We start from the raw sequence: 15325 nt of genomic DNA on the forward strand, positions 1-15325 counted from the left end.
TAGGTGTGATGGGAATATATTTTGAATGTAAAATAAAATATTTGCATGTAGATTAAAAAATAAAGTAATCGCGTTTGCCGCTAGATGTCACGACATGTCTTCAACAAGCATTTAGGCCAACACGAAAATGGTTTAGAACTTGGGAAAGTGCCTGGCACGTTCAATTTTCAAACTCGACTTGTATGACGTGTATATTATATGTTATTTTGACGGTAATCGTTTTCTGAAAAGTATGACAAATTCGTATAGTTTAATGGCATGTCAGCCAAATTTCAATAGTTTTATTACTTTGACTATTTTCAGAGAAATTTTGAAATCTAATGTTATTAAGAGTAAACATAACGGACGTAATAATCATATTTGCAAGTTTTGCTTTAACATGTTAAGACGAATTATTTGTTTGCGCCCATACATATATGCAATATGAATATGAGTAAATAGTTTTTTTTTCCGTATATGCATTTCTTGAAATATACGCATACAAATACAATATTTGGTAAAATTTCGATCGCGCTGGCCTCGCTTATTATGAATGTTTTTTAGATAAAACCTTTAGATTCACCTTAATTACTGTACGACACAACTTTTAACCTTCGGGGAGGTGGAAAATATTGCAATAAAAATTTCAATTACGTAAAACTAAAATTATCTTTCGTTTTGTGAAACGAGACCGTCCATTTTCAAACTTTATTTGTTTATTGTCAAATGTCATTTTGTTTTGTTGGTATTTCTGTTACTATAGGACGAAACGAACGGCTAGAAGTAGCTAGAGTCAATCGCGCGGGCGTTTTTTTTAATGTTAAAAAATTCCGTCAAATTAGTATTTACCTAATATGCATGCATTATGTGCGTTGTGATTGAAATTTATTAGCTGGATTTTATTTTTTTACGTTCAAATTTTATTTAAGTAAACTATTTCTGCGATGTTGAGCGGCTACGCTAAGTTTGTAATTTAAAAGAAAGTGCCCCCTTTATAGCGCCTGCTCGCGTCAAGGCAAGAAAAACATCCCAGTTTTCAAGTAGTTTAGCGGCTACGCTAGGTTTGTGTAACATGGTTTGTGATTCAAAAGAAAGTGTCCCCTTAATACCGCCTGCTCGCGTCAGGGCAAGAAAAACATCCCAGTTTTCAAATAGTTTAGCGGCTACGCTAGGTTTGTGTAACATGGTATATATATCTCAAAAACCATGTTACACAAACCTAGCGTAGCCGCTAAACTAATTGAAAACTGGGATGTTTTTCTTGCCTTGACGCGAGCAGGCGGTATAAAAGGGACACTTTCTTTTGAATCACAAACCATGTTACACAAACCTAGCGTAGCCGCTAAACTAATTGAAAACTGGGATGTTTTTCTTGCCTTGACGCGAGCAGGCGGTATAAAAGGGACACTTTCTTTTGAATCACAAACCATGTTACACAAACCTAGCGTAGCCGCTAAACTAATTGAAAACTGGGATGTTTTTCTTGCCTTGACGCGAGCAGGCGGTATAAAGGGGGCATTTTCTTTTTCATCATAAACCATGTTACAAAAACTTAGCGTAGCCGCTCAACATCGCAGAAATAGTTAACTTAAATAAAATTTGAACGTAAAAAAATAAACTCCAGCTAATAAAATTCAATCACAACGCACACAATGCATGCATATTAGGTAAATACTAATTTGACGGAATTTTTTAACATTAAAAAAAAACTTATGTTATGTTATAGATTATGTTTCTAGCCGTTCGTTTCGTCCTATAGTAACAGAAATACCAACAAAACAAAATGACATTTGACAGTAAAGTTTGAAAATGGACGGTCTCGTTTCACAAAACGAAAGCTGATTTTAATTTTACGTAATTGAAATTTTTATTGCAATATTTTCCACCTCCCCGAAGGTTAAAAGTTGTGTCGTACAGTAATTAAGGTGAATCTAAAGGTTTTATCTAAAAAATATTCATAATAAGCGAGTCCAGCGCGATCGAAATTTTACCCAATATTTAAATGAATCATCGATGCAATATTGTATTTGTATGCCTTTCTTGAAAGAATGAAGCTTGTATACGGACAAAACTATTTACTCATATTCCTTTAACATATGTACGGGCGCAAAGAAATAATTCGTCTTAATATTCCAAAACATAACTTGCAAAGAGTGTATTTTCTTAAAATAATAATATTAAAGCCATCTATGAACGCGTAGATTAAAACATACGTTACGTTTAATCTTAATCTATTTTCTGTCGCAAGTGCTTATCAGTGGCTCGGTAAGGGTCAACAGTTTTATTTATTGTTTAGAAACATTTACAGACTATTGACATGAAAAAAAATCATTAGATAAGCGCTGCAAAAAAAACGTATATGTCAACAGTCCACTTAAAAATGTTCACATCATGCACAGAATAAGTGTCATTATACACTCTGTATTAACAAAAAAATATATAAACAGCAAAACGTGAGCAAAGGCAAAAAAAGAGACATCAAAAACAAAACATACAGATAAATATATGATCCAAAAAACTAAAGAAACAAAAATAAAACAGAAAACAAATAGAGTAAATAAATTTAAAAAAAAAACAAAACAAACATTCACAATCTATTGCTAATTTGCTTTTTAAAATAAACGAGACTATTTGCATATTATATCTATGTAGTTACACTCAATAGAATTTTACAGACGACACATTCTAGACAATGGATTGAAGTACGCAATATTGTTCTTAAATAATTCTAAATGGAATATATTCTGATTCCTTAGATTTCGTCTATTAGGAACTTTAATAAGAATATTGCTCACACAATGAGTTGCTTCAAGCTTGTCATGAATAATTTTGTGTAGACATATTAAGTTAGCAAATTGTCTTCTTTTATCCAGGGTCGTAAAGTTAAAGTATTGGAGTCGTTCCTCTTAAGACTGCAGTACGGAACTAGTCCAAGATTAAATGATAACAATCTTAGAATTTTTTTTGTACAGATTCAATAGTTTTTGAATATTTCAAGTAGTGTGGGTTCCAAATAACACTACCATATTCCAATTTGCTTCTGATCAACGAGTGGTACAAGGTTATAATGGATTGAGTATTTTTGAATGGTTTCGATATTCTATGTATAAAATCATTTTCAAGGATTTACTGGTGATATCACTGATATGTACATCAAACTTAAATTTTGAATCAAGTGTGATTCTTAGATCTCTAATAGTGGTGACTGAATTTAATTGAACATTATTAATGAAATATGCACGATTCTTTCGTCTTCTGTTACGAGTGAAGGTTTTAATGTAACATTTATCAATATTTAGAAACATATCATTTTGAGTACACCAACTATGTAGTGTGTAAAGATCTTCTTGAAGCATAACTTTATCAGAATCATATCAGCAAATAAAACCAAATGGCAGCGTAACATGGGGCCAAGGTCATTAATAAAGATTTAAAAAAGCAGAGGGCCAAGATTGGACCCCTGAGGTACACCTGAGGTTATAATTATGGGAGGTGACTCATATCCATTTATAAGTACTAGCTGTGTTCTGTTTTCCAAGATCACCGTGGATACCTATACGATCAAGCTTCTGTAGTAGAATAGAATGGTTTACTTTATCAATTATCTTTATCAGTTAATCGACAAGACCCATACGCAGAAAAGTAAAGATCAATACTGTTTGCATTGCAGCCATTGTGGGACTAGTGACTAGGGACCAGTGAACGATGGATTGAGTTATCCTGTAATTTGTTTTATTGGTACGCAGCACAGTAACGTGGTTTTCGATAACAAAACCATAAATGCATATTTATTAAATTAAATACCAAATTAAATATTCAGATAAAGAGCAGGAATATATTTTTCACAATCATTTCCAAGTTTCAAGGTCAAGCATTCCAGCCTATAATAAGGAATGAAACATAAATAAGTTATAGCTGCACTCTTTATTACACAAGTAGCGTAAAATCGCTTTGTATTCAAGGATACTGCGGACGAGTACTTCCCAAGTTTTCCGTATTGCAATTCCGTCGGATAGAAATTTAGCTTTGCAGAGAAATAATCAAATTATTCATTGAACGAGTATGATAAGGACTATACCGTATTGATGGGACCAGAACAAAATAAACAGTATCAATTATTTGAGACTTTTTTAGTGGAAGTTTTTTTCCGAATGGGTAGGGCTGATTATTTATTTCATATATTAACAGCCGTAATGTCATCCAATTCAGAGAAATGCGAAGATGTTCGCGTGTATACTTGATTGCATCAAAAGAATCATCATTGGTAGAATGCATTGTTATCGATAACGAGTCTATATGCCGAATATCAGCTCGATTGGATGTCGGGAAGTTGTTTAGTTTCCGCTTCCAAGAATAGCATTCATTCATTATTTAAATTTAAATAGATGTATTTGATAAGGTACCATTATAACTTAACACACCAATAGTGATATAAAGTCAATAAAAGTGATGAAAAGTAAACCTAAAAAGAGTCTTACCCCTCGATCACGAAGGCCATTTGTCCTTGCATTGTAATCTCTCCATATTTCTAATAAACACAAACATTGATCACAACGGGTAACATAAGTAAAATGGACTCACCGAAATCATTGTCCTGTGCATGTGCGGTGGTCACGATGGTGAAGGCTAGCGCCAGAGCCAGTATCGCTGCGGGGGCCACGGGGGCCTTGCGGGCCGGGGCCGGGGAGGGCGGGCGCCCGGGCATGGCGGAGGGGCGCGGGGCTTCACTGCCGGGGGGTCACATGGCCGATTGGGGCCTGCAACAAAACAGACATACCACTATATTAATGCTGTGAATTGTGGTGTTTGGATTACTGAAAATATTCCAGGCTTCATCTATTCTGACAAGGATGATATGGGCATGCACTCCACATTCACATCTCGAATTATTACATGAAGCAAATTGGGATTGCAAAGTTCAACATCATATAGATCTGTTTCTAGAACAAATGTACATACCTTCCACAACCTTTTCTTTTATGCCTTTACTAATAAGCGTATTTTAAATTTTACACAAGTGGTGTAAAATTTCACAAAAAATCCATCTTTTAAGAGAATATTATTAATTGTCAGTTGTTTTTTTAGGTACGTAGAAGCTCTACCGAACTGCTGAGAAGCAGAATGAACTCCAAATTCAATCGAAAATATAATTTATTAGGGTCCTACTGAGTATGTCAATAAATGAATTGTTGAGAAGATTGATTACTGTGGGTATAACTGAAGACCGTTTAAACAAATCAAAGCTTTTGAAAAAGCTTAAGGAACGGTTCTACGGGTATTGGTTTTATTTGACGACATGTGTACACTTAACATACAAAGCAATACTCAAGTGCTTAACGTTTAGGGGAATACGGGATCAATTACTCTTATTACAAAGTAAATTGGAGTTAACTCATATAATTTTACTACTAAGTATTCCAGAAAATAAAATTTCCTTTGAGACGGTAATAATTTGTCTGCGAAAATAAGGTCGACCATTAAAAATAGATCTCGGATTCAAATAATATTAAGAGTTCAATCACTCTGTCTAATAATCTGAAAACTTTATCCAGGAAATTTTCTTTTCTGAAATTACTGAGCGCTTTTCTGTAGTGCTACGCGAAAGGTAATTTTATAAATCTCAGCACTTAACGAAGGCCATTGTCACTTAATTAAGCCAACTTAAATTTTCATAAGGATATATTTGAAAAAAAAATTTAGTCGAGTATTTCTATATTTTTCTTTAAAAGAGGTAAAATCTAAAGGAATTTTGAATTGTTCCTGTAAGTTCTAACAAAACTTATTAAAAATGTAATCCCATGAAAGTGAGTTGACCGAGAGTTTCAGCGAGGCGTTGAACAATCTGTATGAATTTTTCATATAATTCTGTTGTTTTCTCTGAGTAATCTGGTTTTCGGCAAAAAAATACACTGCGATTATTTGGCGCATTGTTAAAGAAGGTGCTTTGTACAAGCTACTTAAATAAAAATAGGAAGAAAAAACCCCCTAGTCATCCAAATTATTCATTAGGAAACATCTTAATTTAAGGACCTTTAGTCAAGTTTAAAAAACACAATAATAGGGGAAACTTTATAGAGTAATTCAGAGTACTTAGAAATCAATCATAATGTTAAAATAGCATTTATGCTTAAAATGTGAATACTACTGCCCTCTATGATGTAAATCTTAAGAAAGTAGGTTTGAAGCTTGACTGAACCCTAACGTATTACTTATGTTTCCCTGATTATATGTTAAAGTAGTTTCTCTATTGATAAGGTAGGAAGCTATTTTAGGGCTTGGCTGTTAGTACAATTCTGTCAGTGGCTTGTAATTGTGTTAGTTTATTCATTTTTTATAAATACAAGGAGCAAAAAAAAGAGTAATAATTTTGCGAAAATGGTGAAAATATTTAATAAAACATGACTTGTTTGAAATAGAGCTAAAATCTTTCGATAAATGCTTTAGTTGCATTTAAAGATGCACTGTGAATTTTTTCATGTCATACATATTAAATAATAGAACGAAACGTGTTTTTAATAATTTTTGGAGCTTACTTTGCGATTTTTATCTAAGGAATTTTGGCATAGCAAATGTATAGATATTATCTTCAAAAATAACTTTTTTTTGGAACTTAAAAGTTATCGAGAAACTTGTTAAATTCGAATAAATTTAAACTGGAGTGCGTTTCCTGAAATCTTAACAAATATATTATAGGTAATAAAAATTAAATTAAATTGTTTTCATTACAAGTACCTTCATGGACGTTATGTAAATATGTATCTGTAAGTAGCTTCATCACAGTTTGATAATGCCTTTAGAAGTCAAAACAGCTGACACCCTTAATAATAATCATACGACAGAATTTGTATTTGATATTATTAAATATAAACTTTAAAAAGGTACTCGGTGATTTGCACGAGAGATTAAAATCTTTAATTCCTTTTCTCAAAACTTTAATAAGGGAACATAATGAAGTGAAAGCTGTGTCTTGATTTCTTCCAAATAATATCACCTCAGATAACTACGAGGACTGAACGTAAGTACTCGTAAGTGCTAAAAGGATAAGAGCTTTATAATGAGCTCGTTTCCTTGCGATGTAAAAATCCTAATCGGTAAATACGATTCGATAAGACCAAGATAAAGTAACCAAAATAGTCTCCATAGTCCAGCGGATAATAGCAGATGATTTCTGGGTTTCAAATTTCGTTCAATGGCGTATTTGATTAGAAACCCGGCGATGCTCGACTTTTCTCTACTTTCTATAAATATAATATACAATTATTATATTTAAACCTCTCGGAAGATTTCTGGAAAACGAGAGAGAAAACTCTATTAAAAGCGCACAAACAGACGGACCCAGATAGCGACTTTATTTTATACTATTTAGAGAAGAGAAAACTAACGGCAAAAGTATCATTTAAATACATGAGAGATTTTGATAGTCATAGTACAATATAGAAATAAAAAAGAAAATTAAAATTATAAGGTAATAGATAAACAAGATAAAAGAAAAAAAATATATACATTGGTACAAAGTTAGTGAAAGAAATGAAGAACCTCGTTAAAATACGAACTGTTAAAATGTTTGATTAGTACATCGAAGCCATCAGCTAACATAGTTACGATTAACCAATGTAATGTTATCTATTTACAATAGAACTATTAGTCTGAAACCGTTGTGTAATTGTCACGACAATACATGCTGGGTAACCTTAATATATAATATGTTAGAATCAAATTAAGGGTTGCAAAAATATAGGGATGGGCTTTCGATCTAAATTAACGTGATGACTTCGAATGCTTTCGATCTAAATTAACGTGATGACTTCGAATGGGGGATAGTTGCAAATAATCGACAAGTAAAATATATTTACTGTCAAAAGCTGATTACAAGAAGGATGATAAAGTTTGTTTCAGGAAAATATGAAGAGATAAGAGTTTCAGTTGAATGATGTTGTACGTAGAACATCTGAAACAGCACGAACAGGAGAATACCGGAATAATAATATAATTAGATAACGAAAAGCTTAGAAACTTGGTCCTGATAAATTAAAATGATAAGGGATTTTTTTTCGTACCAAGCCTTGTACGGTTATTTATGTAACAGGAGAGCCCAACAATAATTGCTTTGGAAGCCCGTTTAATCCTTTGGGTTAATAAACCCGACGATTTGTTACAATTTGCGCAGTGATGGGCATTAATCTCCCGGCATTTATTCGAAGGTTTTTTGAAACTGGTTGTTGTTAGGGTAAAATAACAAACACCTTATAATTGGACACGGTTCATATTCTTAAATTTATAATTCCGAATACTCTCTCTCTCGAAAGATAATAAACTCTCCTGTTTATTATCTTTCAATTTATTTAATTAATAATAAGTAAGTAAGTTAATTTTGTTTTTTTAATTTGTCTTATATTCATAAATTATTCATAAAGTGCAGAAATTCTGGGACTAACTACCACCTGTATTGCTCATTGCCCAGAATACTTATGGCAGGAAATAATTATACCGAGTCAGTGAACATGTTTAATTTATCACTTAACAAATGCAAAATATTGTTAATGAGACAGTTTAGTTATGTATGTAGGTACAGTAAGTATGTACTGTATAATTTTTACTCTTCATCTTCATATGTAAATCCTCTAAGAAGGGCGTTAACAAATTATTTAAAAAATATATATTTAGTATATTTGCGGCACGTTCCAGAGTGGAATATACTCTCAGTATCGCTCTGGTGTAAGACCACCATTCTGAATAGCCAAGTACTTCCCTACCTTCCTCCTCCCCATCTCCTGTACTTTCTCGCCATATTTAGCCTCACTACATATCCGATTGTGGATGCCATTGTCTCACTGGTTCCAAAAGATTGGGAGCAATTGGGACTCTTGAATTGGGATCTTGTGCGGTATGCACGTAAAAAGGTCGTACGTAATTAGTCTAACATACCGAATTTCAATACTATTTGAAAAATTGAAAGACAATAACCTGTGAACGCTTGTCTTGAGCTGAAATTTACCATCCTACTACCATCAATATAAGTGGATATTGACGGTAAATTTAAAGTGGATACTTTAACTTAACTCTTTATTCTTGCCCTTACACTCATAATCCTACAGCAATCAAAATCATATAATAATGAGTTCTTTTTGATTAACAAAGTTGTAATTTTTTTTTAAATATATGTCATGAATATACAAAGGTTTTGCATGATTGTTTACAAGAAATAATTCAATGTTATGGTTGATACTAAAATAGTTGATAAGCAGCCGTCTGCGACGTAGTTCGTACTTGCAGAGAGAAAACAAAAATCTTTCTTCTGAATGTAATTATTACACAACACGTACAACTCTAAAGGTTGGCAAGTTCAGGAACTTAAATTTAATTGATTCTCTGTCACTTGACAACGTTGTAGGACTACAATTGTAAACACTAAATAATGTTCATGTAATTTTAATGTGTTTTCAATACACAATTTCACAAAAAATACAAAATGAATAAAAAAAAATAATATGTAATCATTGAAGACAACATAAACGACTCTCGAAGGAAAAATGTAAAATCTAGGTATTGAACACAGGACCTCAGCCTTACCGGGGATAAGAGCTGACAATATTTTCTGAACGCATAGTTGGCTATTGGCTGCTATCTTTATGTGTGATTTTCAAGATTATACCCGATCTTGATGAAGGTCCTGGATCAATTCCTACAGGGTGGGGCAAAAGTAATCACTCGATGTTCTTTTGCTGTAATATTTTTTTATGATAAACTTTGGTACTGCTTGTTATTCCATGTTCTTGCGAAGTAAACCGATTTATGTTCAATTTGTATTCTGCGTTTGTTTACTTCACAAAAGTCAAAACCAAATTGACATTTGTTGCCATTTGCAAAAGTTATAGCGTTTTCCAATAGGGTCATTACTTTTGCCCCACCTTGTATATGTGACGGAATCTTTTTCGAATTTTTCTGTTTCACATTTTTCGTTTGATAGTCGTTAATATTGTCTTCAATGATTAAATATTGCAATTCGAGATTGAAGTTTTACTCATTAAAGTATTCCAAAAATTAAAAGATACACTTAAATTTTTTTTTACTGAGTCCCCGAGGAAAATAATTTCCGTCAGGGCTGTGTCTATTTTAAGAAGAGGAAGTTCGGGGAAGGAAAAAGGTATGAGAGGTAGGTAGGAATCTAGATATTAATGTGTCGAAGAGTGACGGACGTATGAATATATCCCTCCGGCTGAGGTGCAAGGCTATGGGTTGAAAGACCAGTTGGAGGGATCAAAAGGTCTCCTCAAACCAGTCTCTCCCGATCTGGCTGTCAAATAAATGGTCACCCGAACCCGTCTCCCAAATATTGTTACCCACTAAAATAATATATAGGTATTTCTTTTATATCTCATTACAACAAACATTATGTATAGTATTATCTGCAAAGGTTATCTAGTTAAAGATGATAATACTTTTATTACATCACTTGTTTACAACGTATTATTAATTCGCAATATTTTGAAAGTAATTTGAAATGGTTATTTAAAGTCAAAATATGTTTAGACTTACACGGTAAAAATAAAACACTGCAAATTTTTATTTCTACGAATCCACAAACACTTTGGCGCTTGGAGTTATTTGATGTTGTTTCTGCGAACAAACACGGTAGACTGATGATGATGCCACTGATAAATGCCCAATGTTATTGGGTTCATTACTAATATCAACACAATTTTATCATGTGTGATAAACAGTCTTTAAAACAAAATTACTAAGGATGAGTTGTTTCACAGAATTTGAAAATTAATTTTTAAAATTTGATGGATTGTTTTAAAATTTAATGAATTGTTCAAATTCTGTAAAAGTTCTATTCGAGTTTTGTTATTATATCAGTTATATGAAGTAACTGGCCCAATATATAAAAGTTAGTGACTAAAAAACTCAGAAACGAGTCCCGGTACAATCTAGGGAGTTATATGGTGTGGTAGCCCTCTATCCCCCGTCCACGAAGAAGGTTTCCGTTTTTATCTGAAGGGCGTGCTTTTGAAGGTATAATTGCTGAATGTTTCGCCCTCTAGAAATTTCGAGAACATTCCAGAACATTTGAGAGTATTCGAGAGCATTCCACAACATTCCAGAACATCCCGGAACATTCTGGAATTTTGTGGAATGTTCGGGAATAGTCTGGAAAGTTTGGGAACATCCCATATCATAATTACTAAAAACGGGATTATGGGCCGTATCTTGATAAACTTTTAGTGAATTTTTAATCGTGATAATGTATAATATAAATATATATATATAAATGAATTATATATATATTTATTGCAAGCAGAGAAGAGTCGAGTAATGCCGGGTACACGTCAGTTAGTGATATAATAACAAAACTTGAATAGGATTTTCACAGAGCTTGGAAATGAACTGCGAAATTTGATGATTTTTTCAAATTCTGTTAAACAACCCGTCCTAAACATTATAAAAGCTCCAGAAATAATTGTTTTACAAAAACGGCAAGAGTAATTAATTTAAGTTTTAATATTAATTTAAAATAAATCTTAGAATTTATTTTTAAATACATCTATTTGAATTTCACTTTCGTTTTCGTGAATTAATGGATGAAAATATTTGAAGTGGAAATTAACCCGCTTTTCTCGACATCTGATCGAGCTAAAACTTGGCAGAAAGACTCGTTGTCGATGTCGATCAGCATTTGGTCTAAATCACGCTTACACACTCGGAAATATACGCATTTCGCTTTTATTGGGTGACGTTACAGCAGTTAATATACGGAATTAATGTCGTTCCTACACAATCAGCATTTGGCGAGGTTGTTAGAGTTGTCGACTGAAGTTTCTGGGTAAGAATGTTCAATCCTCAGTCAAACCATCACACACACATTAAAAAATATAGATATTTTTTAAAATTTTAAAACTTTTTTTAAAAAACATGTATCATAGTTAAGTACTATATTTTTTAAGAGTTGATTTTTTACATGATGAATATCAGATTTTTTTCGAGGACTTTAACTTCGATGAGTCTTGTCAAATGCATCTACGTACACTTTTCTTTTCTGAAGGCTATTTTATATCTTCCATTTCAACTTCGTAAGCCTCTGTAATAATTTTTTTCTCTCCTTATTTTATGATGTTGACCGAGTTTTTTTATACTCATTGGGAACAGCGTGCTGTAAACAATGTGTCTTTTTTGTAACGGACTGCTCGTAGAGAAGTCGTGTGGTATTTTCCAACCGTTTTGCATTTAATCGTAAATTTGTTTATACGTTCTGTTTCCATTTCAAGATGGCGGCCTTTTTAATGATTCAATAAAGATTCTTTTCCAAATGTTAAATTGTCGCATTTATTTGCTACCTACCTGACTGAAAAAATAAGTTATAAATACGTTTCTTTGGACAAATTGTACAATAGCCATTGATGTTCTATGAAAATATCATATAAAATTTTAAAATTTTAGGGGAAATTTTGAAAGATTATTTTTGGACACGTGGTCTACTGTTTACAGAACTACTAGAATTATTAAAACATCTACCAGATAGTCGACACGTCAATAGGGATGTGTATTTATGATGTATGGCGGATGTCAAAAACTTCCAGAAAAACTACAATCATTATTACTACACCCGACTACATTTTATTATAAAAGTCACTCTTGTGTGACGACAGATAACAAAATAAGTTGGATATTCTCCAAAGTAAAGCAATGAGAATAATTAAGGCGAAGCTCCAAGAAATATTTTTTAGATAAATTGAAGGTTTTCCTATCGTTTCACTTGATTAGAATAAAAATAGAAAAATAAATTACTCAATAAAAAATATAAATGTAAACTACTAAAAAAAATATTTACTCAATAGAAACGTATGAACGCTTAAAGGAAACAACTTTAAAAAATACAGTATTATAGCTAAGTTTACCTGTGACAGTTTCACTTGATTAAATTTTTTGCTTTCTTATAAAATTATTTACAAAATAAATAAAAACCAGTTTTGTGTTTGAAATCGAACGTTTCTAGACTCCGTTTTCAAGCGATTTTAATGCCTATTACCATATATAAGGTATACCAAGAATATACACATTTTTGGCTTGTAGCTTCCTTTTAAACGAAATAGATTTTCAAAAGCAACTAAAAAGTTAAAGAAACTGAATTGGCTGACAGTGTAGCAGATGCTGACCTTGAACGCTGATATTTATACATAAAATAATAAACAACCTAAAAAAACAAAATATACAACAAGGACGTTCACGGAAATAACTCAAAAAGGTGGAATGAAATTAGGCTACCAAAAAAGGGCATGCCAATTCGCAAAACAGTTTATTTATTATACAAAGGAATGCAATATTATAACGCGTCTTATCCACATTCACACATCGTCTCATGCGTACTCTTCTGTTATTCCGACTCTTGACATGGCCCTCCTCATGTAAATAAGTATCTGGTTCACTTGATCGTGCCATGTCTTCCTCGAGCGTCCCCGAATTCTTCTACCATACACGTCAAACATTGTCATAACATTTCTTCTTTCATTCGCTCTACATGCCCAAACCAAATAGCTAAAATAAAAATGTTGGCAGAACAGAGATATAATTGAATACTTAAATACTCGTCACTGATCAATGCAATTGAAATCAACATTTTTATTATTGTTTTGGGGTAGTTACCTACAACACATCAATTGATTAGATTTGCATCATTTTATGACAAGGCTTAGAAACGTTAAAAATTTATGAATACAAAAAATTTCGCAACGATGGTCAAAAACGTTTTTTTTTTGCTAAACGATTAAATTACTGTTAGAAATACACGTCAAAACATTTTTAAATTACGTAACTCATTTCAATTGATACAAATCTAATTAGAGATCTCCTATCAAAATTACTGTCACATTACTTAATGCCATGTTCTGTTAATATTCTCAATGTTAATTTATTGCCAAGTAAGTATCAAAACCGTGATTCTGAAAAGTTCTGACAGGCTTCATGACAATTTTCATTCAATCAACGTGAATTACAGAAACTTAAAAAAATCTGAAAAATTTGATGCATTTATATAAATGAGTCCTTATCTTTTTTAATGTTTGATATCCAAATTTTAATTATTTAAAATGATACATTTATCTATATAAATAAAAATGTAAATGTTCGTTTGTTGAAAAAGAAAGTTTTTCACCGATTGCTTTGAAATTTTGACACAATGTTGTATTCAAATACCGGTGTGTTGACGGTCTGTGACAGGCAAAAATATGCTTTTTAAAAACAGCGCCATCTGTTGGACGTAAAAGAACGCGCGCTTTTGTATCTCTATCTGCACAGACAGACTGAGCCACAGCAACGCGTAGCGGGGTACAGCTAGTTTCTAGTATAAAAATTCTAAGGTGTATTTCATCACCTATCGAAAACTTTTTTTTGTTTTCAGATCCGTTCTAATCTATTGAATTTATTTGGATTTTATTGCGAAGACGAAATAATAAAAATTCTCTGACTTTCTGACAGTGTCTTTAAGAAACATATCGGTCAATATGCCAGAGGACTAAGGGGTTAAAGAATATAGGGTAATAACAAAATAAAAAAATAAAAATTAATAATAATTAATACATTAAAAAAAAGTCTCCGCCATGACAGTGTATTAGCACTGCCGTGACCAGGAGTCGAACCTGGGTTACCACGGCCACAACGTGGGGTCCTAACCACTAGACGATCACGGCTATCGGAGCACTTGTCAGCATCGACCGCAACTCTAAATACATTACGGTTTTATTATTCAAAGTAATTTACTTTCACAGCTTCTTATCAACAAGTACTTTATAATAACTGGTCAGTTTTACTGGTCTGCTGTCTTACGAAATGATACGGCTCGTTGACCGCGGGCATTATTGCAGCTATTGGTCGGTATCGTGGCTCCGTGGTTAAATGCGCCACAACTGATAATAGTGAAATTAATAAAGGTACTGCGTTCGATACTCATATCGGGCAATTTTTATTTTTATAAACAAAAAAAAAATAGTTAGTAAGCTCTTCTATATCTTGAAATATCTGATTAAGTATCTACGTATTATTAAGTTTTATTTTTTAATTTCAATATAATTGAATATATAATTTTTTTAAATCAACCAGTAGAAATTAAAGTTTTTATTTATTCTTATTAAACTATTCTTATTAATTTTAAAATATTTTTTATGGTTTGTCCGAGGATTGAACCTTCTTCCCCAGGGATTGGCTTTTTACTACTGAGTACCTACTTTTAAAATGGCATTTAAAACTATATAATATACAAAAATATATATGTTTTGGTTTGAATGAGGACTGAACCTTCCTCCCCAGAGACTGGAGTCAATCGCGCTAACAACTGAGCCAAATCTCGATTGGG

The 15325-nt window shown here is 32.5% G+C and overlaps 1 protein-coding gene and 1 non-coding gene across 3 annotated transcripts in view; both read right to left on the bottom strand.

Moving 5' to 3' along the window:
- The window catches only part of jus (EB domain-containing julius seizure protein), a 236467-nt gene that overhangs the window by 208421 nt on the left and 12721 nt on the right, over positions 1–15325 (bottom strand). Inside the window, exons 1-2 of one of the 2 annotated variants that reach the window (XM_089632309.1) lie at positions 10516–10629; positions 4561–4736 (exon numbers count right to left, since the gene is read on the bottom strand). In XM_089632309.1, the coding sequence (XP_089488435.1) occupies positions 4561–4684 (124 nt within the window). In that variant the 5' untranslated portion in view covers positions 4685–4736; positions 10516–10629. Of the gene's footprint in view, positions 1–4560; positions 4737–10515; positions 10630–15325 lie in introns of those variants that run through there. The other variant, XM_089632310.1, reaches the window with a different exon arrangement.
- On the bottom strand, positions 14592–14663 carry TRNAH-GUG (transfer RNA histidin (anticodon GUG)). The gene has a single exon. It is a non-coding gene; the product is annotated as a tRNA-His (tRNA).

Source organism: Hesperophylax consimilis, chromosome 6 (genome assembly GCF_061612785.1).
Source record: "Hesperophylax consimilis isolate HC1 chromosome 6, BYU_Hcon_1.0, whole genome shotgun sequence".
In the NCBI taxonomy this organism is placed as follows: Eukaryota; Metazoa; Arthropoda; class Insecta; order Trichoptera; family Limnephilidae; genus Hesperophylax; species Hesperophylax consimilis.